At 46.8% G+C, this 25,981-nt stretch overlaps 1 protein-coding gene and 1 long non-coding RNA gene across 2 annotated transcripts in view; one reads left to right on the top strand and one right to left on the bottom strand.

Annotated features, from left to right (window-relative positions):
- Positions 1–8,051: 8,051 nt before the first annotated feature.
- CCN1 (cellular communication network factor 1) lies at positions 8,052–10,578 on the bottom strand. Its single transcript, XM_072343141.1, has 5 exons — positions 10,389–10,578; positions 10,079–10,295; positions 9,418–9,756; positions 9,087–9,289; positions 8,052–8,978 (listed from the first exon to the last, which is right to left on the bottom strand). The coding sequence occupies exons 1-5, from the start codon at positions 10,446–10,448 to the stop codon at positions 8,679–8,681; spliced, it is 1,119 nt and encodes a 372-aa protein (XP_072199242.1). The 5' UTR covers positions 10,449–10,578; the 3' UTR covers positions 8,052–8,678.
- A 664-nt stretch (positions 10,579–11,242) lies between these two features.
- LOC140255488 (uncharacterized) overlaps positions 11,243–25,981 on the top strand; it is a 32,196-nt gene continuing 17,457 nt past the window's right edge. The window contains exon 1 of the long non-coding RNA XR_011904484.1: positions 11,243–11,655. This is a non-coding gene — a long non-coding RNA (uncharacterized lncRNA). The remainder of the gene's footprint in view (positions 11,656–25,981) is intronic.

The following is a 25,981-nucleotide window of genomic DNA, read 5'->3' as shown; positions in this document are numbered from 1 at the left end:
TGGTTGTATCCAGCCTTGTGTGTTAAGGGGAGACAAGTTGCGCTTCTTTTTTGTGAGTGGCATGTTTCATCTTCTAAATTAGACTCAGTTTAAAAAATAAAATAGGAATGAGTACATGGAGTGTCATTAGTGCTGATGCACTGGACTGCTCATCAGGGCTGATGTTGTGCATCTGGTAATTACTGTACCTACCACAGCTGGATAGTGTAAATACTGAAATAGCAACTAAATTTGCAAAACATGATTACTTGGCAAGCAGCTCCCTGAGGTGGTTGCTGCCATCATTGCCACTTCATTTTGCCCCTGCTCGAGACTGTCACCCTTTGACAAAAGGTGATGGCATGAGGTGCCCACTGGGCAGCCACCTGAGTGCAAGGCTAGATGCTCTGACCAAAAGCTCCCATGAATGTGGCTTGTCAGTTGCAAGCCAGTGACTGACATTACGGATAAAAAGGCAACACCTAGCAGTGAAGTCATGCAGAGGTCACAGGGGGGCTCTGACAGCTATGTGGAGAAGGGCTTAGGCTCCCAGAGGCTGCATCCAAACCTCAGCACCAGCTTGTCTGGTCCTTGCCAGACATACTTGGAGGAGATTTTTGAGGTGTTTAGAGCCATAGAAGTTTATTCACGCCTTTGCAAACAAATTGTCATTAAATTATTGTTCACAGCAACATTCAGCTGATGAGGTTTGGAAAGAGCATCAGACCTTGGTAGGCACGTACTGCTGCTCCTCACAGGGACACTGTGTGCTTTTTCCTCTGTTTGTTTTGCAAGCTCTGATAAAACAGGGAAGCTTTTCTCCTCTCCTGGCAGTAGCCACCTGCGCGCTGTTTTCTTTTTTAATCATTGTTGGGCTTCTGCCCACATCTTGTTTCAGTGTTTGTTTTTTTAACCCTATTTAAAGGACTGCAGTTTCTAGCTATAGGTGTTGCTTTCATATTCTTTTCAGTTCAGTGGAAGTGAATAAGCTTTTCCTAATCAGTGATTACTGCATGCTCATTTGGTAGCCACAAATTACTTTAAACTGCTCTTGAAGCCATTCATATTAACACCTATAGAAGAGCAGAACAGCAAAACTGCCGCGGTTCATTTGTCAGGAAATGTTTCATCTGGAGTAGAAGTGTGGTGGTTTGTGCAGTCAGAGCATGCAGGGGAATGGGAGTGCTGCAGATATTCGTGTTGGTCTGCATGTGATTGTAATTAGTCTTTGGCAGAGGAACACAGATTTGTGATAGATATGATTTTCATTGTTTCCAGTGCTCTTGGAGCTTTTCATTGATTGAATGAGAGGGTTTCCCCACATTGTGCTTTCTCATATAAATCTAGTTTTAGCTCCCATGGGAATCAGAACGCAACCCTAATTGGTTTTTAAATGAAGTTGCTGTCTCTTAGATGTGAATCTTTTCTTACCTTAGAAAAGATCCATTTTGAAATTCCATTCCTAGAGTGGTTGCTGGAAGTGACATTTGTCAAACAAAGCTGTGAGCCATTTTCCAGATCTCAACTGAGAGTAAAAGGCCGTGTTAATACAGCACATTTGCCATTCATTCTTGGGTCACTGGTTTTTTGTTTTGTTTTATTTTGCAACAGTTACACTATGTTGGGTACAGGCATTCATCAAATGCAAGCCAAAATGGAATCCAAATATTCTGGCTCAGTTTAGTTTGTTCTTTTTTTTTTTTTTTTTTTTTTTTTTTTTTTTTTTTTTTTTTTTAATATATATATATAAATGATTCAAAATTGTGGTTTTTGCCCCAGCTCTAGTGATGGCAGTTGCAGGTCTTGCAAGAATCATAATTCATAGTAGTAATACAGTTAGTGATTTAATCAAGGCTTATGCACTTATATTCTTTCATAGGCAATTAGAAGTCTTTAATCCCTCCCCAGGAGACTTAGCCCATCTTAAACATATTTTTAAATTTCTGGTCAAGCAATTAAAATGTAAGACATATAGCTGAAGCTGTTTGGAAGACTTCAATCCAATTGGAAAGCATGGGATCACAATTGTACTATTGTGGGATCCCAGTACAGGACTCCTATTTGATTCAGCACAGATGATGTCTGCGAATGGAAACCCCGTGTTGATGTTCTAATTTCATCATTCAGCTCGAGCTTGTGTTGAGTGCTTGATTTTATGCCTACTATGCTCACTCATTTGTTTTCCTCTATAAACTGCTTGTCCCAGAAAGAGCAAGCTGTTTGCATGCAGTGGTGTTATGGCACTGTTAACATTTAGATTGTTCAGGTTTCAAGCCCTGAGCATTCGTAGCATGCTGAACTGAAGGGCTGTTGGCTTACAGAGCAGAGTAAAGCCTCTTGTACTGAATGAACATGCTGCTAAAAAAAAAGAAACAACAATATATACTTAGTGAAGTCATCCCTTTCACAAACCAAGGAGCAAAAATAGCGCATAGCTGAGAGCATAGCAATAGCTGAGAAGTAGGGTTGAGTCAGTCGTATGGGAGAACTTGGTTCTTTTCCTTTTTTGTATAACTTCCTGGGGGTATGAGGCATAAGTCATGGAACTGTCATGGGCAAACAGCATCATGCTCCTGTCAGTGCAGAAGCTGAGTTTTAAGTGAACACACCCAAATTCTAGGTTTTACCATACTTATGTCCCTTTTGGGAGTTGTTCTGTAGAGGGAAAAAGGATTGTGCTGCAGAAACTGCTGCTTGACCGGGTCTGACAGGCAGCTGGGAGCAAAGAGCTGAGCAGGCCTTGCTACCCAGAAATGCAGCACGGCTTCACCTTGTGTTGGGAGCAGAGCTTTCACAGGGCAGGAGGCCTTATCTAGTCTAAAACAGTGGATGAATGCTTGGGTTTACTTTCACACTGATGGGAAGAGTCCCACCTGTGTGCTGTGTGGGGACAGCTGTGGCTTAGACCTGGCCTGCCAGGTGGGGTGTGCTCTGTTGCCGCCCATAGGAGCTGAGAATGTGTAACACCTTACTAAAGCAGGCTTCAAAGAGCAGTGCACAGCTGTGATGATGTAACTTTAGACCTATTTGGTCACAAACATTTCATCCTGCTTCCTTAAATCCCACACACTTTTCCTGAAAACATTTATTCTTCCTCCCTCTGAAGAAAGAATATCTTGAATCTGTGTTTATGTTGTTGCCATGACATTGAGTTAAACTGTATGCAGATGCAGATTCTGTTAATAAGAGAGGAAAAAAAACAACTGTGTACTTCAGTGAACAAAGATTACCCTGTGTTTGTATTGCAGTGTTGCTATGGCAGTGCATATGGTTTTATTTGGTAGAAATTTGTGGTGAGATTGAAGGAAGTCACATGTATGGAAGACAAACAAGAAATACAGCAAAACCAACTCAAAATAAATACTGAAACTGAAAGGAGAGTTGCAGATGACATGTAAAACCAGGAGAACACAAGGACAGTTGTTTTGCTGCCTGTCTCTGTGGTCTGATAACAGAAGCGTGTCCTTGCTGTGCCCTGCCTGGCCTCTGTGGCCCACTGGGCAGTGGTTTAGCTCCAGTGATGCTTTTACTGAGTGCTTCTTGCCCTCGTTGGCTCTGTACATCATAACATATTTTGTTGTCGTTGTTTTGAAAGCAAAATTCCACTGCCTTGGCCTGATTACTCAACTGCTAAATTTTCCTGCCTATCTTAGTACAGTACACTGTTGGGCAGGAAAATTAATACAGTGGTAACGTGGAAATAAGCTAGCGCCTTGACTACCTTTGGGGCAAAGGCAAGTCTTTCTGTCCTTGCTGGCTCCTGCTTGTGCTGGAAATGATGGGCTTTTCTTTAATTGGCGCAGTAGTCCTGTTTGTCTGGTCCTTCTGCATGAGGCTACTTTTTGTATCAGTTGTATCAGGACAGCTGTTGGTGGCCTGACAGAACAAGTTAAAAATAATCTGACAAAGAAACAGAATAGAAGTGAGGAGGGAGAGCAAGTCTCAGTTTAGAGAATAAATTGTCACTGCACTGAGAGCAGGCTGGTTGCTGCATGATCCAGCTTGTGAAGAAAGCAAAAGTATTTCTCAAATTGTGTTCTACTTTCTTTCTGTCATCCTGCTTCTGTTACAAGGAGAAAAAAATGAGTGTGAAAGCTGCCCATTGCCTTCCCACTCCTCACTTCCTGGTTCTCAGCTGAATCATGTCCTAACCCCAGAAGTTGTCAGTTTTGCCAGGAGTGTCTGTAGGGAATAGATAAAGGCCCAAGTGAGGAAAAGGAGGCTGAGGCACAGACAGTAAGGAAAAAGAGCCAACTGGTGGCAAAGTAAGTGTATCTGGGAAATCTCCACCGCTTGTACCTGAGCTTTGTGATCTCTCTTTGTTAATCCTTTTTCACAGCTTCTTCTTTCAGCTGTGTTTGGGCTTCCATATTGGTTTTAATGCACTCCGTTGCATCTTCTTTTGTAGAGGAAAATATATCTTCCTGCTTCAAGTTCTCATTAACAACTTGCTGAATTTATGGCTATGCTGTCTTAGTGTCTGATTCTGTTGGATTTTGTGAGAGAATTAGGATCTGACCTGTTTGGTTTGAGATGCTCAGGGAACTCAGTGGTTTCAGAGAATCAGCTGCTTTGAATCTGCTGATCCACTGGTCTCCATTTGATCAAATGTGGAAACCGTGTTCTCAAAATGTTGGGGAACCACACTCTTGACTGTTTGACTGACATTTATAACGGATTCTCTTCAATCCTGTTACTAAAACTATGGCTGCTTTCATCATCATGGTAAGTTGTTGGTGTCTGTATCCTAGCTCAATTTGCACAAATCTGTGCACCCTACCTACAAAAGTATTCATCCAGTGAATGAAAACCTTACAAAAGCTTGTGTGACGTTTTCATTCTGGATGGTTGCTGTGTTCCATCTGGTAAGTGGTTGTACTTCAGGACACATGAGGTTGCTTCTGTGAATGGTGCCTTGGGGTCTTCTAGGACATTCTCCAATATCGACTGTATATGTAGAATTCATAGCTCTGTAGTTTTTCTGGGGAAAAAAAGAGTCATCGCATACTGGATACTGTTTGGTTTCTTGGTGTTTGGTCTTCACAGGATAGTACAGATTGATGTTTACTGTATAAATTTATTGGCTGGGTTTCTATTTTCTCTATAATCTCACCATGCTACAGTGTAGTACAGTTGTTCCTGAGCTGAAATGCATTTATAGGTACCTCCAAAGCGAGCTGCATTTCTGTATTTTTGTGTGCTGTTTTCTACCAGGGTATGAAATGCAGAGGAAAAGAGGTGAAGATGAAAACAGGACGTGTCTGTGTGGAACACAGTCTGGAGGCAGAGAGCTGGGACAAGTGCACAGCTGTCCCTTGCTGAGGGCACCACACATTTAAGCAGTGCCAGCAGCTCACCAAGGCTCCCCGAAACAGCAGGAGGTGGGCCTGCTGCCTGGAGCATCCCGGTAGGCATGGCTTAGCTGGGACTCCATGATAGCTGATGTGGGGCTTACAGCAGCTCTTGCGGCACGGCTCAGTATGGGTCAGCTAGTGGCTGACTGGCTGTGCCAGGGATATGTTGGCTCTTCCTTCATCTGCTCCTCATCAGCCTCCCTGCTTATTCATGAGAGTGCTAGCAGAGTCCTGCTGGAGAGGGTGTCATGCAGTGAGGGAGCTCTGCTTTCTGACAGCTCCTTGCCTTTCGTGTGCTTCTTGTGATGCAGCACTTAGCGAAGACAAACCTCATGCTTCCTTGTGTTGCCATCGTCAGTAGGAAGGGTTTTATATGTAACCCTGATAGTACAGCGGGTACCGCCATCAGGCCCTTGTAAGTGACTGCACTGAAAAGAGAAGACCTCCATCAGTCCTAACGCTGCAGTTCGATAGGAGTTCCTTCTGGCGGCAGCAGCAGCCTCGGCAAAGCGCTGTGCCACGCTCCATCCTCAGGTGACCCCGTCCTCCCTCCGCGGGGTTGCTGGCCGGGGGCTGCTGGCCAGAGCAGCTGTGATAAGCAGCGTTTACATTGCTGAGTGCTGACTGCTTCCGTTTGTTGGTCATGTTCCTCGTGCCTTGTTAGCAGATCGTCACGAAGGAAGGATTTGGATATTTTAGATTTTGACCAAGATGTAAAATAACATCTGTGCTCATTTTTCCTACCTGTAAGCCCTCCTGCTTGCAACTGCAGGAACTCCTCTTTTTATTATGAATATTTTCACAGCAGTGCCCAGTGTTGGAGCAGCAGGGACGTTACGGTTTTAAAGCACATGCAGAGGTGTTACACAAAGGGTGGCGCTGACTCCTTATGTGGTACTGGGAGTTGTGAGGCTGTCATTTTGCCATGTAGCTGTGAAATGCAACAAATGAAAAGAGAAGGTTGATGAGCAGCTGGTGTGAAACTCCAACTCTGGAAGATTTGTAGTTTGTTTTCCTCTCTTTATAACGGGGTAATTTTATTTAGTACATGCTACTCCAAAACCTGCATGCCCTGCTCATGCTGCCCTTACTCTCCCACCAGGACACTTTGAGCAGAGATTACAGATGTACCTCTTTGCCTGATGGGATGTGGAAAACCCAGCACATAAGGCTGCAAAACCTCGGGCCAGCACCTATAACTGCGTTCCAGATGGGAGTAGGAGGGGCCATGTGTGCTTGTATACACTATGTGTGTTTAGGCAAACTGTTGGTATGCATAGCATAGTGTTGAAGATAGGTGTCATACAGGTGTACCTGCAGGTGGAGGTGGCCCAGGCTGGGCAGGCAGCACCGTACCTGCAAACAGCATGCTCTTCTGCTCTCTCCATGCAGTAAGCCCATGCGTAAATGTGATTTCTCAGTAAAAGGTGATGTAAGGAAGTGTTCAGTGCCAGATGTTAGCAAAAAACAAAACAAAAGCACTTCACTGTGTTTTACACCCTTGCTGTCAACAAGTATTGTACAGACAGGTTTAGGTGCAGCTAAGACCGGTGGCCAGGTGGTAAATTCCAGAACAGCTGAAGCCATGAATGCCTCCGGGGAGAAAACTTGACTGAGCAGAAGAGAGATGGCTGTAATTTTTTCAGGCAAAGCATTAGCTGCCAGCGATGAGCTTCTGAGATACTTGGCCATTTATTTGATTGAAATATTTATGTCTAATCAAGTGAGAAGTGAACTCTTAACCACTTATGCGTTTAACTGCACAACAACGGATGGCAGTGCTTCGCAATTCTAGAACCACACCATCAGTCGCTGCTTTATATGAGAAGTACTTTCCTTAGTAAAGGCCACAGGAAGGGCTTATGCCAGAAGACTGGTGATGAGGAGGAAAAAATGGTGCTGCAGGTTTCCTTTCAGTCTTATCTGTAGTACAGCTTTACACGAGCCAGCACAGCACAAACAGTTCACGCTGCTTTCTCAGTTCCTGCTGTAGATCATTTTTAAATGTCATTTTCTTAATGCACGCCAGCTAGCTATCTTAGGACTCCCTTGGTTCACTAAATGCCATCCACATCCCTGAAGTGTAGTTACATATTTAATAAATGGGAAGGGGAGGTGAAGAAGGGAGAAGATTGGCTGCTTTGCCTTTTACTCTATTGGAAAAGTACTTGAAATTCCTCACATTCTTCTCCTGTTAACAGTATGTTTACTTTTCATCACTGGGTTATTAGGATTAACAAAAGTCGTTGCTTCAAGCTCATTTAATTTGAATTTAGTGAAAGCCAACTACCTCCTGCAGACTGTAGGAAACATTCTTCTTCCACAGAACTCCATTAATTTGTAGAAAGCAGCCACCAAAAATGTGAGACCTGCCCACCGCTTCCACCCCAGTGCTCAGCATCACCACGCACATACTGCATTCTAATGAAGTGCCTTATGTTGCAAATTCCAGGACAGTTTGAATAATCTGACGGACTAATTAACATTTCAGTCTCTCTTCCAAACGTTTGCTTTCAGTGCCAGGAAGCTTTCTCTGTATACACTTTCTAGTGCACTGGGTGACAGATTGCATATACCGCTTCAAAATGCCGCTTAGCCAAAGACTCAGCTTACTCATTCATTGCTGTGCCTGGGCTGGAGCCTGTCTTGGTTTCCAGACTGTTCAAAGTGGTCCGGGAAAGGAGCTGAAGCCTGTTGTCTTTTAAGATGCTCTACTTAGAATAGTTAGGTAAATATTTCTTTATTAAATGATTAATTCCATAAATAAATTCTTTTAATTCATTGAATATAAAATTAAAATCATTTACAACTTATTCCAGTATTACAGGGGTCGGAAGGGGTTAAAAACAAAAAAGAAAACAAAGGAGCTACAATTTGATAAATAAAATACTCAGCTTTAAAACAACTGATTTCTGTTTGCCATTAAACTACAGTTGGTACATAATAGCTGCCACTGTGAACACCCCACAAGTGCCCACCTCAGGAAGGAATGTAACTTCCAATTTGGTTGGGAAAGTAGGGGAGAAGGTGGAGGGGATGGGAGAAGCATAGTGTTAAACCAAACAGGAGAGGAAAAGTTTTCATAACCGGAACAAAACATCGGATCACTTACAAACAGAAAACAGTATAAGATAAAGGTGCTCCAAAAAGAAGCAGTAAAGTTGCTCCAATACTATGAAGCTTTAAGTATGCTTAAATCTCTGTTGCGTTAGTGTCCAGTTGCACAGTGCACTCTTGTAATATCTCAGATCGCCCTCAAATGGGCAAGGCACCACTTCCATCAGAGGTCCTTCCTCCATGGCTGGTTACTTCAGAATTCTGTTTAACATCCCCCCTAAATACTACTTAGTCCCTAAATTTGTGGATGTCATTGACCAGTCTGTAGAAGGGATAAGCTTCGTTTGCATGCGGACAGTTGTAGTTGCAGCGGCAGGACTGGATCATCATGACACTCTTGGTGAAGGTTTCTCCATCATCGCAGCGGAACCGGATCTTGACAGTCCTGGTCTGCAGCGGAGTACAGCACCTGCCATCCACGCAAGACCCACAGTACTTGGGGCGGTACTTCTTCACACTGGAGCATCCAGCATAAGTAAACCTTACGGGGGATGAAGACTTCTTAGTCTTGGTACATTTTTTTCCCTTCTGTAAAGAAAAGGCAATAATATCATTAGTGGGAGATCCTTGTCCTGCCTTTACCCTTACTTGAACCAGTTTGGAAAGAAGAGGAGCAAAAGATGTGTTTGTATTTACCTTTAGGGAGGCATAGCTGGGCTGGCCACATGGCCTCACTTCGCATATCCTGGTCTCTTTGATGAGCTTGCAGTCAGGATTGTCATTGGTGACTCTGGTGGAGATGCCGGTCCCACACGTCTTTGAGCACTGGGACCAGGAAGTTGTTTGCACAATGCATTTGGGATTCTCAAAAGCTCGGCTTTGTGGCTCGGATCCAAAAACTGGAAAAGAAAAGGGGAACTTAGACTGCATCTACCTCCTCCCTGAGATTCTTTCCACCAATCTGAAGAGTCACACAGCTTCCCTCCCACCTCAGCTTTTGCCATCACACAGATCAGCACACACTCACCAGGTAGCATCTTCAGGCCTCCCTTCACAATGGCAATCAGCTCATTGTTCCTGGTCAGTTCACCCTCAGAAGCATCCAGACCGAGCTCCTTGCTGAAGAAGCCCTCCAGCGCATCCTTGCTCTCATCGCAGACCCACTCCTCGCAGCACTGCCCGGGCACTTTGACCAGCCTGGGGCTGGGGCAGCCCAGGTTGGGGAGAGAGAGCTCCTGCGGGCAGAGCGGGATGCAGCCCACAGCTCCATCTATGCACGTACACTGGTGCTTGCAGTTGGGCTGGAAGCTTTCGCCGTTCTGGTAGATTTTGGAGTTGTATTCACACGGTCTCCCCTCAGACTGTGCTGCAGAGAGAGCAAGAGAAAGAGAAGAGGGCGTCAGCGCCGGGAATCGCTCGTTTGAAGACACATATTTTGCTGCTCTGTTAAATTCGGTTTATGGTAAAGTTCCCTACAGTCCCCCGGAGACGCGGGGCTAGAACAATAAGTTAGTCAGGAATCACTTTTCCTTATGTGCTTTTAGCGGAGCCCAGACATACTGAATCGCATTCCAGACTGCTGAAGTCATGTGCCTTTCTGCCAAGCTACCAACAACAAAGCATAACCATACATGGACTCAAAGTTACTAAACTCCGGCACTCCGCACCGCGCTGCGGGCAGCCCTTACCTCTGCAGATGCCCTTGGTGGCGGCGGGGCTGGCGCCGAAGTTGCACTCCAGCCCCTTGGTGTGGTCGCAGGGCTGCGTCCGGCTACAGTCCTCGTTCAGCTGCTTGGCGCAGACCTTGCAGCAGCCGCAGCCGTCCGGCACCAGCCCCACGCCCGGGGCGCACTGTGGCGCGGCGGCCGGGCACTGGCAGACGGCGGGGCACGGAGAGCCGAGAGCCTGCGGGGCGAGCGGAGAGGAGCGGTGAGCGCCGAGCAACGCCGCGCCGTTATCCCAAAGCATCCCATAAAGCCCCCCGAGGGCGGCACTTACCAGGCGGGCCAGGCAGAGCAGAGCGGCCGCCAGCGCGGGGCGAGTTCCCGCGGAGCCCATGTCTTGGCGGCGCGGAAAGAGAGAGCAGATCGAGACGCGATCGCGAAGCGGGGCCGGCGCGGTCTGAGGCAGCGGCGGGCGCGACCGCCTTTTATGGGTCGCGGGGCCGCCGCGTGCGCCTGGGCGCTGACGTCGCGCGTTCCGGGCCGCGGCCGCGTCCAGCGCTCGCGGCATCCCAGGAATGCGGCTGGCGCGCGGCGCGGCCGCTCCGCCCCGCCCCGTCTCCCGGCACCGCGGCCGCTGGCGGCGGCTCTACCGCGGGGGGTCCTCGCTCCCGCCCGGGCCGGGCACTGTGCCGCTCTGCCGGGCTGGGGGCTGCTCGGGGGGAGGGGGAAGGAGGGGGATCTCTCCGAGTCCTGCCGACCCCAACCGCGACCGCCGCGGACGCCGTCCCGTTACGCGAGCGTCGGTGGGAGCGAGCGCTGCGCGGGGGCGCCGCTGGGTCGGACCCCGGGGCCGGAGGTGCGGGGACCGAGCGGGCCGGGCCCCGCGGAGACGGCCGCTGGCCGCGGTGCCCCCGTGCCCCTGTCGGGCGGACGCGCTCCCGGTATCGGTTCCCCGGTGGAGTTTCGGGGCCGGGGCCGGGAAGGAGCGTTTGGGCTTCTGTTGTGGCGCCCTTTCTCTGCGTGGCCGTAAGTGCTTCCAGATGGGGATTCAGCCACCAGACGTAACAATATTTCCATATTTGGTATAGCAGTAGCCCGCATTTTTCACATTTTTCTGCTCTGTTATCCAACCGCAAAGCATTCTTGACAGCTTCAGATGCTGTTAAATATAGCCCTCGCTGCCGTTCCCAGGGCAGGAAATTCTCTGGAATTCCTGCTTTTCACGCAATCTGTCCATCATGATTTAGGAGCGCAACGCCGGAGCAGCCAACTGGCGTTACCCCGCCGCGGGTACTGCGAAAAGCGGAGCTCCATCCGCGCTCCAGCGGCGTGACCGCGAGTCCCCCTCGCAGGGATTCCTTACAAGCGAGATCCGTTCCTAACACCGGTTTGGGGTGGGCTACGGGGTTTTTTTTTCTTCTTTTTCGGTTGCCTTCGAGGATGGAGGTGGAGGCGCGCAGGAGAGCCTCGCGTAGCGGAGGGGTGGGGAGGGCGGGCTGCGGGCACTGTGTGTCCCCTGGCGGCGCGGCCCCGTGGGACGGGCACGGCCGTTGTCCGCTGGGGAACGGCGTCACGCCGGCGGACGGGACGCGCCCGGCTCGGTAAGTCGGGACCGGGGCGGTGCGCGCCGTTTGTTCGCTTTTGTGTTTTAGCACCGACGGCCTCGTTGGACCCCACCGCTTCTGCGGGCTGTTGTTGCCCCGGAGCGCTGCGTCGGGCTTGGCGTCGGTGGGGGACGCGAGCTGCCGGCACGGCGCGGGGACGAGAGAAGGGGCTCGACGCGGTGCGGCCCTACGACCGGCGGAGCCCCGATGGAGGCCGCCTGCGGGCACGCAGCGCTCCGTTCGGCCCCGACGTGCGGCCGTGTCCCCGGAGCAGGGCGGCCTCTCCGCCGGTACGACCGCACACACGTGGGGAAAAAGCCTGAGGCCCGAAGTGGCGGCGGTTCCGCAGCGAGCGGCGCCTCCGGACTCGGCTGGAGAGGGAAATCCCGTCCTTAGTTACGCGCTCCTGAGAGTGCCGTGCGGTGCCACTGCAGGCGGCAGGAGTCACTGGTCGCGTTCGTTAAGTTGGATGGAGCCCACCGGCAGCTGCGGCGGTTGCCAGTGATGGTGGTACCCGCTGCCATCCCCACCCCTCAGCTCCAGCTGCGAGGAGGAGGAGCGAGGCTCGGTCCGTGCCTCGGAGCCACCGGAGGCCTGCGCTTCCCTGGCTCTTGCGGCTGCGTTTTGGGGCTCATTGGATTCTAACAGCCTAACGTTGCCTTTCAGATGGAACACCCCGCAGGTGCTTTTTGTTCAAGGTGACTCTACAGGGCAGCTTTGTGATCGGAGGGAACAACGTTGTCATTCAGTGCGTTTTTGTTAATGAAAACTTTGAAAACATTAAAGTGAGAAGAGCTGCTGCACCAGTGTGTGGTTAAATTGGACCGTTTTGCTTTTCAGGGATTTATGCAAACACTTGTCTATTTAATTACATCTAATTTAAGGACGTGCATCAAGCATTCTGCTTTGATCTGTGGCTTTCACAACATTCAGCAAATGCCACAGGAAAGCCAATGAATGGTGCTTTTCTCAGTTGGTTTCGTGTCTTACCACATGAACATAACTCTGATGGGAAACTGTAAATGAACCTGCATTTGCTCAAAAAAAGGTCACTTGGAAAGCTTTGAAGTGCCTTTTGATAAACCTGTACTGAATTTCAAGCAGCTGACAACATGTGAGATGGGCAGAGCATCCCTGCCTTTGGGTTTGACTGTGAACCTTTCATACACTTCCATTGCACGCAGCTCCCTGTCACAAAATGTAACCTGGATTTTACATCCCAGGCTGTGACTGTGTCTGCAGGTGTACATCAGGAGACAGGAGAAGGCTGGGAGCATAGGAAACATAGGGTTTGTTCAGCATAACATCAAGTTTCAGACCTTTGCTTTCCTAAAGGAACTAGGAAGTATTCCCAGCTTTATGTAATGAAGAGAACCTTACTGTCTCCCACCTTGTGTGCTGCAGGCAGCTGTTGGTAAGGTGAGGTTGGCTGAGAGCTTGGTTAAGCAGGAGTTTGGAGCAAATGGTTAATGCACAAGATCTTGCAGATTTACCGGGTATATACTGTCATTTCCACTGGCCTTTATTTCTCCAGGGAAAGAAGTTTCTGAAGAGACAAATCAAGAAGAAACCCAGATGAAAAACATAGTTTATCTTCCTCCAGTCAAGGTTATCATTCCACAGCTGTGTGCAGGGACTGTGAAGCAGTGCAGGCACTGCATGGAACAGACAGCCCTCCAAGCACCAGCGTGCCTGGTGGCAGCAGGCCTCCAGTCTGAGGTAGAGAACATCAGAACTTCACAGTCACATGAATTCTGGGAAGGTTCTTACCAAAAACACCATCCAGCCCTTGCTTCTGTACTGTCTCTAATTTCCTCTTACCCTTTCTTTCTTTCCTTTGCCTGTCCTTTACTGAGTGTTTCTTCCAGCTCTCCTCCTCTTTCTTCTCCTTTTCCCTGTTCCAGGCTTTTTCCCAACAACCTTTCCTCTCCTAATGTTTACCTACCTTTGCTTGGGCCTCTCCCGCAGCTCCTGCCAGGCCGCCGGTTCCTGCTGCACTAAATCAGTTCTTCCAGAGTCAATGGCTCCTCTCAGTGACTCACAGGAGGTGCAAATCCAGCGGGGCAAATTAAGCATGGCAACATAGCAGCAGAATAGCCAGAAGGCTTCAGCAGCTCACATCCAAGTGGGTTCAGACTTTTTTTTTTTCCCTTGCTTTGATTTGTTCAGGTTATGCTGAATTCTTTGAATATGGTATTTCCTATTTGTTTTCTTCCTTTTCCCCACTGCCCTCCCCCTGTAGCTGTGCTCATACCTGTCAGCTTTTGTCTAGTATGTGCTTTGCCTGTGGTTTCTAATGTTTGTGGGTTTGTGCTTCACAGCATCTGTGTACTGAGAGACACTTTGCTCTGTAGTCACGCTGATTTACCTCTGGCTGCTGTCAAGGAGTTGTGAAGGTTTCTCTTCTGTGAATGTGGAAAGGGAACTTGTGAGCCTGCTGACCCTGCAGGGAACCCAGACAAGTGAAATTTGCAATATTATTCATCTGTTCTCATTGCTTCTTCAAGAACCATCCCTGCAGGTCACTGGCAGCATGTGCTTCATGGCTTCTTACCCAGAGCTGGATGCAGAAAGTAGTTAACATCTTCTACTTAGCTCCTGCAGCTTGTTCACAAAGCCCAAAGATCTTTCTTGCTGCCGCTCAAGGAGATGGCATTCAATTTACTGTAGTGCTACATTAGTGGCTGCTCTGGGAAGGCATTCGGTTTCCTCAGCAAGGCAGGTAGATTACTAAGGTACTTTAACCTGCTCTCATGTGCATGTACTTTGACACCAGGATATACTCAGAAGACAGTATGTGCATTGGGCACTTCTCTGTGTCTGAAGTTTTCAATGAAAAGACTGTTACAAACTTTGGCCTAAGCTCTCTTTGCCATGTAAATAAGTAATGAAAGCCAGGTGGTCCTGGCCAGCACCTGGATGCACATGGACTTCCACATCACGTCTATCTTCTTTATACAGTGATTCTATTTGAAATATAAGTTGAAATCTCTCTTAACGCATCTTACAAAAATTCTTTATGCAGCTGCGTGTTGTCATTATTGCAGAAGGAAGCTGAGGTATCAGGACTGCACACAGCTTCTTTCCCAGCACCAGCTGAAGTCTTGGACATGGATCCCATATGACCTCAATAGAAAGTTTTTCACAACTACTAGCTTTGGCCCTCAGTGTGCAGGATTTTCCTGTGGAGCAGTACTGCTTGTAAACTGACAGCTTTATTAAAATGAAATGAGCAAGCTCAAAGGAAAATTGGTCATGATCACAAGGGGTTACTGGAGCAGGGTTAACCTGATTGCAATCAATAGAACTGTGCCTGAGCAATTCTTGATCAAAGACCACTTGTGGGCTGTGGTCCATAATGGTTTTCAGCTGTGGCCTGCCTCAGTGCACCTCATAGCTACACCTTAGAGACAGTTGCCTTCTGCTTCTCTCTGTGTTGTGGTGCTTTGCAGCCCAGGATGTCTGCTCTTCACTACATTCAGGTTTGTTTTTACATTTCTACACTTAAAATATGTGGCAAATCATTCTTCCCCAATGGGTGTTGTGTTTTGCTACAGTTGTCATCAAGGTTCCATTCCCTTCAAGTCAGGTGATATTGATACTATCAGAACCTTCTACCTTTGTTTTGGTGCTTTCTCTTCCTCTCCTCTGCTAATGATTCAGAAACACATTTTCTTGTCACTGATAGATAGGCATTCAGAGGGCTTATGTGGCTTTTGCTTTTAAGAACATGGTTTTGTAGGCATGCTTTTTTGTTTGTTTGTTTAAAAAGCAGTTCTTTTTCTTTGAGTACAAATAGAAGGAAGGGCCTGAGCTTTCAAGATACCGAAGATGTTTTGCCACATGGTGAATTCTGATTTTTGGGTTACCTGCTGAAAGTGCCATGGCATCAATCTCAGAACAGTGCAGAATCCCCTGAGGTGCCTGTTGGCTTTGTCCACTGTCATTACTCATCCTCTGTTACACACACAAGCTTACTAAAACACAGTGGATCTGTGATTTTGTTTGCTGTCTTCTTGTTTGCCTCTGTTCTATCTGGGCTCTTACCCTTCACCTACCAACGTTCAGTGGCAGCTAGTTGTGTTCTTTTCCTCTGCAGTGCATGTTTGTTTTATGACACGCGTGAGCTAACTGATACAAGGAAACCAGGCCAGGGCTGCCCTGCTGGAGATCTGCTTTTTGCACAGTTCTCTGGTGTGTGCCCCTCACTTCTGGTCAGCAATAGTGTAGTGAAAGTCAATAGCAGACAAATAAGTAGACACGATGTCATCCTTGCAGATAGGGAGGACTTGGAGGCAGCCAGCAGATCGTGTATGTGTTTTGAGAATGTTTCTGGAGACAGAGTTATGATCCAAGAATGTGCAAATAGCTGCCCATCCCAGTCTTACGTGCCTGCAATTAAGGAGAAGTGCTAAACCATCTCCAGCCTTGAATAGCATACCAAATCTTAAGGGTGCATCTTGCTCTATTGAACCGATTGGGGGATTTTTCTTGAAGAGTGAAGAACAAATGACTTGAATGGAATCTCTTCCTCAGTTTATCACTGCCAGAGATTAAAATAGAGCTGGTGGGTGAGACCTGGTAGGCTGCCCAGTGAAAGGCTGCATGCGTTGCTCCAGGTCCACGTGGAGATTCAGGACAAAGGAGCCCACCAGTGAATGCAGACCTACTGGGAGGGAAGATCTCTTTGAGTCAGCCAGGAAGCACGTTGATGTCTGCTGCCCACTGTTTTCCCACAGACCAGTGTCCTCAGGAAGGGCAAGGTTAGCAGGGCTATCAGCAGACTGCTTCAGCATGGAGACTTTTTTATGATTGTGTTAACATTTCTTTTCCTGTTGTTGTACAGAAATTATGACTCTGAGTGTCAGTGTTGAGATGAAAGCAGAAACCCTTTTGCATGGAGCAAATATTCAAAGCTAGCTCTTATGTTATTCATTTAAAATACATATTTTAAAAGATCGTGCTGGTGGGCAGCTATTTACTTTTGGGGATGTTTGTTCATTGTTGTTTTTTGTAGAATCATAGAATAGTTTGAGCTGGAAGGGACCCCTAAATGTGGTCTTGTCCAGCTCCCCTGCACTGTGCAGGGACACCCACAGATCAGTCAGGTGCTCAGGGCCCCACTCAGCCTGGCCTTGAAAGTCTCCAGGAGTGGGATTTCCATCTCCTCTCTGGGCAACCTGTGCCAGTGCCTCACCACCCTTACTGGAAAAAAACCTTTGTCCAATCTAGGTCTCCCCTCTTTTCATTTGAAACCATTTCTCCTTGCTCTGGATCACAACAGATCATGATAAATAATCTGTGCCCTTCTTTCTTGCAGCCCTCCTTTTAGATACTGAAAGGCTGCTCTCAGTTCTCCCTAGAGGAGCCTTCTCTTCTCAGGGCTAAACAGCCCCAGCTCTCAGTCTGTCCTTTCAGGTGAGGTGTTCCATCCATGGATTGTTTCTGGGATCCTCCTCTGTTCCCACTCTAACAGGTCTATGTGTCTCCTGTACTCTTCTGCGTCATTTTGTACTCAGCAACCTACATACTTATCACTGTCTTATCATCCTGTGTAACTGAGGTCTGAATCTAAAAATGCCCATAGACCCAATTTTTAATGAGATTATCTGGGGGGGGGGGGGGGGGGGGGGGGGGGGGAGTGGCAGGTAGCATAGGTCTTTTATGTGAGGAACATGTAATAACCAAATGATGTGAGAGGAGAGCCTCTGGTGGGAAGGAGTGGGCTTTCAGGATGTACCCATACAATTTTTCTTGACAGTGCCATGTCAAAATAAAAATCAGTGATTGAAAGTATGCCTGCCTTGTGCTGCTAAAGGCACTTTTAGATTCTACGCACCATAAACAGTAAATATTTAATGTACACGTTTACTTTTCCTGGTTCATGCCGAGCTCATGGGGCCTGACAGAGAAGTTAGACAGATCTGTTTATAGTGAGCTCCCCAGGCTGGCACAATGCTGCAGTGTTTGGCTGTGAGCACCACAGGGAGATGTTGTAGAAAAAATAAAAAATAAAAAAAGTGTTCCATTTACATTGGGGGGGGAAAAAAATCCTGAGAATGTTTCTATTAATATTAGCTGGTGTAAAACCCCAAATTCTACATTTCAGGCCTTAAATATTTCAAAAATAGAGGATGAGATTGTGGTTGGTGAGGATGTGGGGTAAGAAGGTTTCCCTCGCTTACCTAGCTGGTGAGGGAGACGATCAGGATGGAGTTCTGGCTGAAGGAGAACAGCGTTGGCATTGAAATGCTCCTGATGGAGGGCCAATGGAGGATGAGGAAGAAGTGCTCTGAAGCTGTGTCCCTGTGCTGCTGGTGGTGAGTGTGCATGCACATGCACACGAGGTGCCTTTGGTTTGTATCAGGATGGGAACTGTGTTCAGAACCAAACCCAAGAGTCAGAACGTTGCCCGGGGCTGTGTTCTCAAAGGAGAGAAAAACAAATACAGCAGAGAAAGCAAATTCCATCCATTTGGTGGGATGCGAGTTCCTAACACACAGGAGTTGCTGGCCAGGACAGTAAGGAAAACAATGCCAGTCCAAAGGGGTTTTGTAAAGCTTTTGTCTTGACTGGAGTCTTACCAGAGCTTTTGGTCTCAGTTATATTGACATTAAATCTGGTTTATCTGATCAAAGTTAATGATGTTAATTAAACAGCTGACATGCAAGTTTCTGGAGAGCTCTGAAGAAATGGATGGCTATGTTTCTCTGAAATGTCTTGGGCTACAAAGCCAGTTTATTTTGATAGCTTGGTTAAGCAGCTGGCCAGTTTTTAACTCTTGCCAAAGAAGATTAAGGTGACTTTTAAAAGGGGGTGAGGTGCCTGGCTGGGGGCAGCTTGGTGCCTTTCCTCGCACCAGCTCTAACAAAGTGAGGCTGAGGAAGCCCTTGTAAGGAGGATAGGCAGCTACCTGGCAGGCAGCAAGGGCAGGAAATAGCCCAAGGCTGAGCAGGGCAAACCTGGAGATTTGCTGCCACATTTGAGCTTCAGAGCAGGAGAGAGCCAGGTGATGAATGGAGGATGATACAGGGTGGGGAATCCTGAGTGTGATAGCCTAAAGGAATCACAGCCAAGGAAGAAGCTGCTAGATGCTTTTACAATCCAGAACAGGAAAGATCAGGGGCAGGTAGGCCCAGTGAACAGCTACTTGAAGTGGATTGTTCTCATCTGTGGCTGACTAACTGTACCCTGCACCTGGAGCAGCCACAGACTGTGATGGTGCGCTGCGAGCAGCACAAAACTGGGTGCCAAGAGCAGGAATCATGTGCAGAGCCCTGGTGTTATGGCTGCAGTACTGTGGTGCTGCACGTCCAGGAGAAGTGGTGGAATAATGCAGCTCTTTCTTTGCAGACTGAGTCTGAGGCCACATTTCAGTATGGCCTACTTGCACCTCTTTATTGTGCATTAGTTGTGAGCTTCAATTCAATAAAAACAGCAGTCCTAGACCCATACTGAGATCCATTGATTCCCGAGCAGCCCTGGCCTGAGGCACCCTGCTCTGCTGTGGCTGTTCCCCAGTGCCCCATTCCATTTTACAACCTCCCCTTTTGCTATTAGTGTGGCACGAGGGTCTACAGGAAAACAAAGAATCCATCCTGGATCTGTAGGGAATGGAGAACAGTACATTAACCCCTCTGTGCAACCTAGCAAGAACCTGTGACTCCAGATTTTATGGCAGGGTACCCGTGCCTGAGCACCACAAGTTTAGGAGCCTACACAGCAGATATGCAGTCAGCTCCTGGAATAACAACAATAGACTTAAAAAAAAAAAAAAAAAAAAAAAAAAAAAAAAATAATAATAATAATAATAAAATAAATTAAAAAAAAATTTTAAAAAAAAATTAAAAAAATGGTCAGCTTCAGTCTGGGTGTCACCATCATTTTCATGCTAATGTGTTTTTTCCTCAGCCAGCCTGCTCTCTCAATGTGGAGCACAGAAACATCCAGGTATTTGTGGGGATTTTAACTAGACTAGTTACAAATCTATAAAGCAAAGAAAGAGACAGTTCATCCAGTATTGGGGAGGGGAGTGTTAAAAATGCCACCTCAGATAAAATATTATGAGAGTTGAATAACTGTAAATAAGAACCTTGCCTATGAAATAGCTTCTTATGTGAACTTGGGATGAGGGCCAAGAGAATGTCTAGGACTTGGGCAAATTTATTAGCCCAGATCAACAGGATTTCTGGGACTCAGGAGATGGGGTGGCAAAGAATTTGCCTGCTGGAGCCTGTGCTTCCTTCATTCATGCCTACAGCAGGAGTTTCACTTATAAAACTTTCAAGATGGCTCATTTGCATTTTTGGAATTTTCTTGGTTCTCAATAGCAGTTGCAGTTCTGGCCACAGACTTGGAAGAGGCGGGTTCAGGCTCTGGGTTTGCGCAGCCTGCCACTGTGGTCCTGGGCAGTCATTCTTCCCTGCTGAATGCCCCATCTGTACAGAGAGGAGATAAATATTGTTTTCTGGTTCACAGGGATGTCAACCGTGTGTGCTAAAGACCAGGACACACTTGGATACCTGGGCTATGAGCACGAGCAGTGTGGATGCTTATTCACAGGTGTGGAGCTGCCACAGCATGCAGGGTAAAGACCCACTGGGGGAGGGGTGGCATGCTGGGAGTGGTGTGTCTCCAGTCCCATGTTCTAACTGATCACAGCAGTTCTCCCTGCTCACAGGCTGCTCTGCTTTAAACCCTCTGCCAGTGCAAGCTGCCTGTCTCAACAGTGCTGCTGGTGTCCCGATGGTATCACGGTCATCTTGGCTATGCATTTGCTTTAAAAAAAGGACATGTGCACATCAACGGCACACAACATGAGGAACTGGCATCTCTCATACCCCTACTCTTATACCCCTACATAACCCTTCTTCCCACCCCCCTGGTGTCCCAGGCCAAGTTCCTCATGCTCCCAGCTTTTTCTGTCTGGGTTCATCAAGTTTGTTTCTCCCTTTCTGCGTTTGCTTCAGTATTTTTGTCTCCACCTTTTTCTCTCTCTCTGTTTGTCCCTGTTTTATTTTTCTTGTATTGTTTTTTTGGAATTCATCTTTAGCCTCTCCTTTGTATTTCCCTTTTCCTCTCTCTTGTTCCAAGAGCTTTTTAGTAAACAGTATCTGTGTCCTATTCTGACTCACTCTCCGCTGGTAGTGGAAAGATTTGATCATGAAAGCAGTGCTCAGATCTTCCATTTGGGTGTGTGGAGTAGGTTAGGACAACCTCACTTCTGTTGTCAGTTGAAGAGCCATGGGGTCTAATTCCTCAGTCTGTGTTTGCCAATTTATTTGTCAGTCTCACAGCTGTTTAAGACTGTTTAGTTGTTCTATTCTAGCACGTGCCAGTATATGCACGTACATCTTTAGCTGCAGAGCCTGTGTACATTGGGGTGGGCTGCATCATGCCGTGTGTCATCACGCTCCCGTAAGATTGCAGCAAGCGGCGCAGCGATGGCTGTTGGTAATGTACTTAGCTGAAGTGTGGGAAAACTCTCAGACGTGAACTTAGTTTTGCATTTCCATGCCATTTGAAACTCTGAATGTCTGTCCTTCCCTTCACGTGGCTGCTGCCTGCTCTTGTATTGCATTGACAGATGTTAAACGTATTTTGTTTTCTTTTTAATATGTTGCTTGCAGTATAAATGCAAAAACAGACAGTGCTCCTGAAGGGAAATAAATGCAGTTGTGGTGGTTGTTGTTATAAATAGTGCAAAAGATTTAGAAGCTATGTAGACTTTCAGGCAGGAATCAGAAGTGTGCTGCGTAATACGATCTTAAAGCTCTCATATTTAGCTATTGAACTCTTCCTAGTTGTGATGGGCCAAGTTTACTCTTTACAGTTTGGCTTTGGTGCAGGATGAGGATGCTCTTCTCTTTGTAGGAATGAGGCTTAACCTCCAAAAAATGTGGTACTCTAGATCGTGTGCCCAGCCTTTGCATGCGTATCATGCAGGTATTTGTGCAAACCTGACATTTGCAAGGGCAACTGTCCCCTTCACGTACAGAAAGGTGGTATTTCAACACATGAATTTTTGAGGTTGGTTCCTAAAATCCGTACTGCATTTTTCCTCTGCTGGAATGAAACACAAATATTTATTTATTGACAGAGCTGGAGCTGATCGTTTTCCCTGTCCGGGTCTGAGTTGTCTGTTCCATTGGATGAAAACAAGTAGTATTATGACTCCTTTTTAAAATGGATTTGTTCTTAACTGGCTTAAAAACAATTAGTGCCTGCTCTCTGCCAGCCCTGGTAAAGTGCTATATATATATATTTGTGTGTGTGTATGTATGCATATGTATATCCAAAGGGGCTGAACGCCCAGAAATTCTCTTGGCAGCCCTGCTGTCTGGTTAGAAAAGGAAGTGAGCTACAAAATTTGAACATTCAGTTCTGAGACTTGAAAGCTTTCTGGATTTTATTACTGACTCAACAGGGTTTTCATTATGTATGTGGCCAAGAGGAGAGGTTTACGCAAGAGGAACATATTGTAGTTGAGTATGTTTGTAATTTTACACATTGTTAAGTAATTGAGATAAGTAGATGTCTCCTAAATGAACAAAATAAATTGTTAGCAGCACTGTCACTGTGGCACAGACAAGGATGTACAGCAGAATAACTTCTCCCATCTAAAAGCTGACTTCCAGTGCAGAGGTACAGATGCTGAGTGACATTCTGCTGTTGGTGGAAATGGCAGCCAACTTTCTCTGAGCGTATCTGGAAGACTCTTTCTGCCTGTCAGTCTCATCTACTCCAGAAGCTTTCGTCTACAGCATGACTTTTAATGTGTGGTGGTTTTTGTTTTGTTTTGTTTTGTTTTTTTCCCCCCTTTTCTGTGCTTTTTAGTAACTCAGTTCTATTTAAACAGCAATTTGAAGCTATGCTTCTCCTGTTCTCATTTTTAAGGTTAGTTTTAGGAAGGCAAATGTTTTGAGAAGCAGATTATCATTCAAGGAGAGAAGGTGCTGGATACATGGGTGAAGCTGTGAATGCGGACAGGGCTCCTTGTGCAGCAGGGGACATAATCTATCGGGTCTCACCTGGTTCCACACAGCTCAGCCCCAAACCAGCACCCAAGTTTGAATTCTCAGCAGAGTGAAATCCTGTCCTACAGACAGCAGGCTCCTAGCTGATTTTGCACTTGTTCATGTGACAGGAATCTATTCTTACTGTCTTAAGCAGGTAGTTATATTTAAACCTCTTCAGTCACTGGTGCTGTAAAGTTTCAGTGCACACATTCTCTTGAAACTGTTGTGAGTAGGGAATGCGATCTGTGTATTCCTCTGCATGTTACACTTGGAAAATCAAGGCACAGGGGCAATAATTGGTCAGGGTATAACTCTGGTTGGAAAGGACCTCAGGAGGCTGGGCAGCCTCTCATTTTTACTATTGATGTGTTCCATGTGTTCTGCCCTGTATCTGTGTGGAAAACTCACAGAAGGTGTGCATGAAGTTTATGACCCATGTGGTCCATCTGTGGCACTCGATCCACGTGCAGGTCAGCAAAGTTCATGTGTGTTTCCTAGCCAGTGCTACATGACAGTTCTCACTGAGGGTAAATACATATGCAAAATATACCTGCTTTTAATATTTCCTCATTAAATTGTGGATTTCTTTACAGTCACATTGGCCTGCTAGTTCCCTCTATAGCTTTTGAGTCCATCAGATCCATTTCAGACAGAGCCTGCTTCCCGAGCACAGCTTGTCCTGGCTGCCAGAGAGCCCAAGATGGAGAGGAGGTGAGGTCCTGCCTCAGAGGTGCTTCTTGCAGCTCTTGTGCACTTGAAGCATTAGAAATCCCCACCACAAAACATGAGTCCATAGGAAACTGGGTTTCTTGAGTGTTTCTACTGACAGAAGTTGCTTGCTGCTCTGTCAGGGCTTTCAAGCATTTGCTTTGGTCTAACAGAAACCAGGCGGGTGTCTCCCAGGAGTCACCCCTGACCAGAAAGGTCTGGCAGTAGAAAGATGCCCTCTGTGTGCCATCCAGCTCCCATCCCATGCTGCCCAGTCCATCCAGATTTACTTTTTTTATTTTCAGGGTTTTGTTTTTTGTTTTTTGTTTTTTTTTTGTTTGTTTGTTTTTGGTTTGTTTTTGTTGTTGTTGTTGTTGTTTTTTGTTGTTGTTTTGGTGGGGTTTTTTGTTTTTGTTTTTTTGTTTGTTTTGTTTTGTTTTTGTGAGAGACTGTACTGACTAGGAAAGCATGGGTTTATAGCAGGGCTGTTCCAGCTGTTCTGGCTTGCTGTTCACATCCCCCTCAGAGAGAACGAGGTAGAGAGGATCTTTTAAACATAGTGCCTAGGCAGGGTGGTGTAGGGAGCTCTAGAAGCTGGAGATGGTCTGGCAGCAAAATAATTTCTCCTTTTAAAGCCATTGAATAGCCCTTGTTTCTCCATGCTGCATTGGGTTAGCTGGGCCCTGCAACCTGGCTGTGAGGACATGGCCCGATCCTGGCAGCCTTTGGTGAGTGTGGGCCGCAGCCATGCATTGGATCCCACAGGGATTTGTGCCCCATGCAGTGCACCAGCACTATAACACAGAGCTTTCCAAATGCAGTGCTCCAAACGATGTTCAAGTGATCTTAGCAGGAAATGGAGCTACTCCTCAGTGATGCCAGCTGCATCCACGCATGCAGGGTCCCCAGGGACAGGGGTGTCCTGGGGCACAGGCGCTGAGTGTGAGCAGGGCAGCAGGCAGTTGTCAGACAGTGACGGGAATGAGTCGGCAGAGCTGGGAGGGACGGGATAAAATGCCAGCTCAGTCCTGCCGTGCTCCCTCCCCAGCTGCCCTTCTCCTTCCCTGTAAGTGGGCTCCTTCTTGAGCAGGAAGGAAGGCAGCACTTCTCTGTGAAGTCTGGTCCATTAAAAATAAAACAATTAGGGAGGGATTAACCTCATTGGAGCCCACCTGTGAGTGCTGGTTGTTTTACTATCACATTTTCCAGCATCTTCCCTGTGTTTTTCTCTCCTCTGTTGCTGTACACAGAGGCAAAGGAAACTTGCCTGTGCAGAGGAAAAAGTGAAGCAGCCTTTCTCAGATGTTCATAAACAGCCTGGAAAAGCCTTACAAATTGATCTGTCTCCATTTTAGTCATCAGAAGTCTTATTTACAACTGTAGCTTACTTGAAAATACAAACAAACCAGAAAGGCTGTAGACCCCATACGTTGTGTAAACAATGATCTTCTTTCTACCTGAAGAAAAAGTCTCTGAAGAAACTTAAGTTTAAAATCATTGAATTTTATATATATATATAATTCAATGATTTTACATATATATATATATATATATATATGCATCTTATCTTTCAGAGAAAAAAGTACTGTCTAAAGATGCCAAATGAGTGTCACAGCCCTATCACCCTCTGCGTGTTGCTTGTATTCCTTCTGCAATGCTCAGAAATACTTGAACCCTTTGATACATAAAGCCAATATTCTTCCATAGCAAAGCTATTAGCTGAGAAAGGCTTCAGACATTTGAACCCCTGCATGGTAGGTTGTATGGTTCATGTAAGGATTTTAGGGTTTGATTTTATTTCTTTTATTTTTGGCAAATGGGGACTAGTGGAGGTGAAGGAAGCAGTGCTGCAGCAGCGGCGCAGTGTTAGGTAACCGCTTCTCCTTGGCAGGGGCTCGCAGTGCTCTGCTCTCGGCTGTCGCAAACCACACTTGGAATTTCTTGTTTACTTCCGCCAGTAGAAATTAAAATGGTTTCACTGGAGAGAGCTGATCTGGGGAAGGTGAGAGTATTGGATGGGGCTCAGTGGAGGAGGCTGTCAATAGCTACAACTGTGCAGCAGTGAGAGTTAAGCAGTCCCAGCATGATTTAGAGCAGTGCTAGGACAGCTCTAAATTATTCAAGCCATTAACAACTCCTGGGAGGTCCCATCCTGGCATGCTCCAGGGTCCAGCCAAAGACACCTTGTGTTCAGCGTGTCACTGACACGTCCCCTTCCCAGCTGCAGGATGGGGCCCTGCAGCATAGCATTGGTCCCACAGCCACCATGGGTCAGCTGCCTCATCCCTGGAACTTCCCGGTTGGCAGGAGGGCATGTGTGTCCTCTGGAGCAGATTTGTTCCAGTTGGGAGAAACGAAGGTCAGAAGCCAAATGGAAATGGATATGTAGCATCTCTCTCAGAAGGGGTAGAAAAAGAACAGTGAGGTGATCAGTGATCACAACCTGTTTGTAATCACTTGGCATGCTGAAGAGGCTCTGAGTTCATTGAGAGTGCATAAGAGCAGAATTGTATGCAAATGCTTTAATTCATTAGAAATACTGGTGTCTAATCTGTGTGGGAAATCATAATCTTTGTTTCCGCAGAAGTCCTGTTTTA

The sequence above is a fragment of the Excalfactoria chinensis genome, chromosome 8 (genome assembly GCF_039878825.1).
Source record: "Excalfactoria chinensis isolate bCotChi1 chromosome 8, bCotChi1.hap2, whole genome shotgun sequence".
Classification (NCBI taxonomy): domain Eukaryota; kingdom Metazoa; phylum Chordata; class Aves; order Galliformes; family Phasianidae; genus Excalfactoria; species Excalfactoria chinensis.
The sequence above is the reverse complement of the archived record's forward strand: the minus strand, read 5'-3'. Positions and strand labels throughout refer to the sequence as shown.